The 1,925-nt window shown below is 39.2% G+C and overlaps 1 protein-coding gene across 1 annotated transcript; it reads left to right on the top strand.

Annotated features, from left to right (window-relative positions):
* Positions 1 to 418: 418 nt before the first annotated feature.
* LOC104276908 (alpha-synuclein-like) lies at positions 419 to 595 on the top strand (the record flags this gene model as incomplete). The annotated part of the gene is made up of 1 exon (XM_009873379.1): positions 419 to 595. A coding segment is annotated over exon 1 (177 nt), but the record flags the coding sequence as incomplete, so codon positions are not given.
* Positions 596 to 1,925: the final 1,330 nt, after the last annotated feature.

The raw sequence follows: 1,925 nt of genomic DNA, 5'->3' as shown, positions 1-1,925 counted from the left end.
TAACTTCTGAGTCTAATGTAAAAAAATCTTGTCTTCCATGCACTCTAATGTTCAGCAAGTGTTTGATGGACTAATTGAAATGCATTTCCAAACTGGGACATGCTGAATGCAATTATTATACGTTACACATAACATTGCACAAGTTGGATATAATAAGGGCCCTTAAGTAATGAATTTTCCTCGCAGTAAGTACAGCTAGACATGAATGAAAATGTCGGATATCTTTCACATAAGAGAAATTGAGCCATAAATAAGGCTTGCTTTTACCTTTGCTGCTCCAGTGTTACGAGATGGATAGTCTCATTTCTTAAGATCCACTTGGGCTGCACAAAGTGCAGTGGCCTTATGGATCTTCATGACGTTGGGCTGCCGGTGATAGATGCAATTCTCTGAAAAACTTACAGCTTCCAGAGCAGTAATGTGTTTTTCCATCTTCTGCTTCTCCTCAGTGGCTGAGAAGACCAAAGAGCAAGTGTCTAATGTTGGGGGAGCTGTGGTGACAGGAGTGACAGCAGTGGCCCAGAAGACAGTGGAAGGAGCAGGGAACATTGCTGCAGCTACTGGCTTGGTGAAGAAGGATCAGTTGGCTAAACAGGTTTGTTTATTTTACAGTCTTTTTCCAAGTGAAGAAGCAAATTCTGAGTGGTCTTCTGAACTAAGGGGCAGATGGGGTGTTTTCTTTTGTGTCTGTCAGTGACATGAACGTGGGACGGTTGGTGTTACGCTAAAGAAATGAAAAGCAAAAAACTTGGCTTTTGTATTTTGAGTGACTTGCAGGATTTGGTTTGTTAATTAGGCTTGAGCACACAATTTCCTATTCTGAAAAGTCTTAGCAAGTTTGGATCATGGTTTAGAGTGTGATCCAGTGGTGTTTCTGAACTTTGCAGACTCTAGTGGGGTCAGCAGCTGTAGGATTGCTGTACCGTTGAATGGGAAGATAGCTATTTTTCTAGGTAACTTGAGATTGAAAAGCAACCTGCTGCAGCTGAAAGGTCAAGGGGCAAAGCTCAGTCTTAAGAGGACAATCTGCATCCTCTGCAGATGAAGAGCAGAAGGGTTTGTGTACCAGTCCACTGACATCATATCTAAAATCGAGATCTAGCTGGAGAATTGGTATCTTCCATTAATATAGTGACACGAACTCAAAAATGCCTCCGAGGTATTCTGAACTCTTCAGATTAAATATGTTCTAGCTTATCCTAAAATACTCTGTAGATTTTATTTTTTTAAATTCTGGCACCAAGGTGAATATTAAGTATTTGCATAATTTGTTGTGGACACGCTGCAGTTATATTCTTCCACTTATGCTAGGTGAAAAGTGACCCCAGATAGCTGATGGGAATGATACTCTCCAAAATGTGTATAGTATTTTTTGGAGACAAAAATAACCTGTAAGAGACAATTACCTCCTTTTGTGCTGTTTTCTGTATGAACGTTCAAGTGTTAGAAAAAAATAGGATTATTAAGAATGTTAGTATTTGCACAAAAATATGGGTGTCATATGGATTTAACGTGAAAAAGTTCTATGGCGTATGTTATTTCAAGTTAGTACTGAGAGGAGCTGTTAGAACTGAATGATTAAAAATTCTTCTTTTTCTATTGTTAAAGTGCATTCTTGTCTGTTTTACAAATCCTATTGGTGCTTTAGTTCGGGGGCTGGGAAAAAGGGTTCTTACATTGTGGTAGGCATTCACTACACTTTGGAGGATTTGTCCTGAAAACATCTCAAAAGTGGTTTTGTTCTCACACAAAGCAGTTTTCCTGGGGGCCTTTTTAGTCCATTTTTGTTCAGCTGTAAGTAAAATGTTGTTTTTGATGTGATCATGGTAAAAGTGATGTTGAAGATTTACAAAATCTTCAACTGCTAGGGGATATGCAAGTTGGCATGGCCGCAGTAGTCTGTACCCTTAGTTTCTGATAAAGCT

This window comes from Apaloderma vittatum, unplaced genomic scaffold (assembly GCF_000703405.1).
Source record: "Apaloderma vittatum isolate BGI_N311 unplaced genomic scaffold, ASM70340v1 scaffold9817, whole genome shotgun sequence".
NCBI lineage: Eukaryota > Metazoa > Chordata > Aves > Trogoniformes > Trogonidae > Apaloderma > Apaloderma vittatum.
Note: the sequence above shows the minus strand (reverse complement) of the source record. Positions and strands in the feature narration are given on the sequence as shown.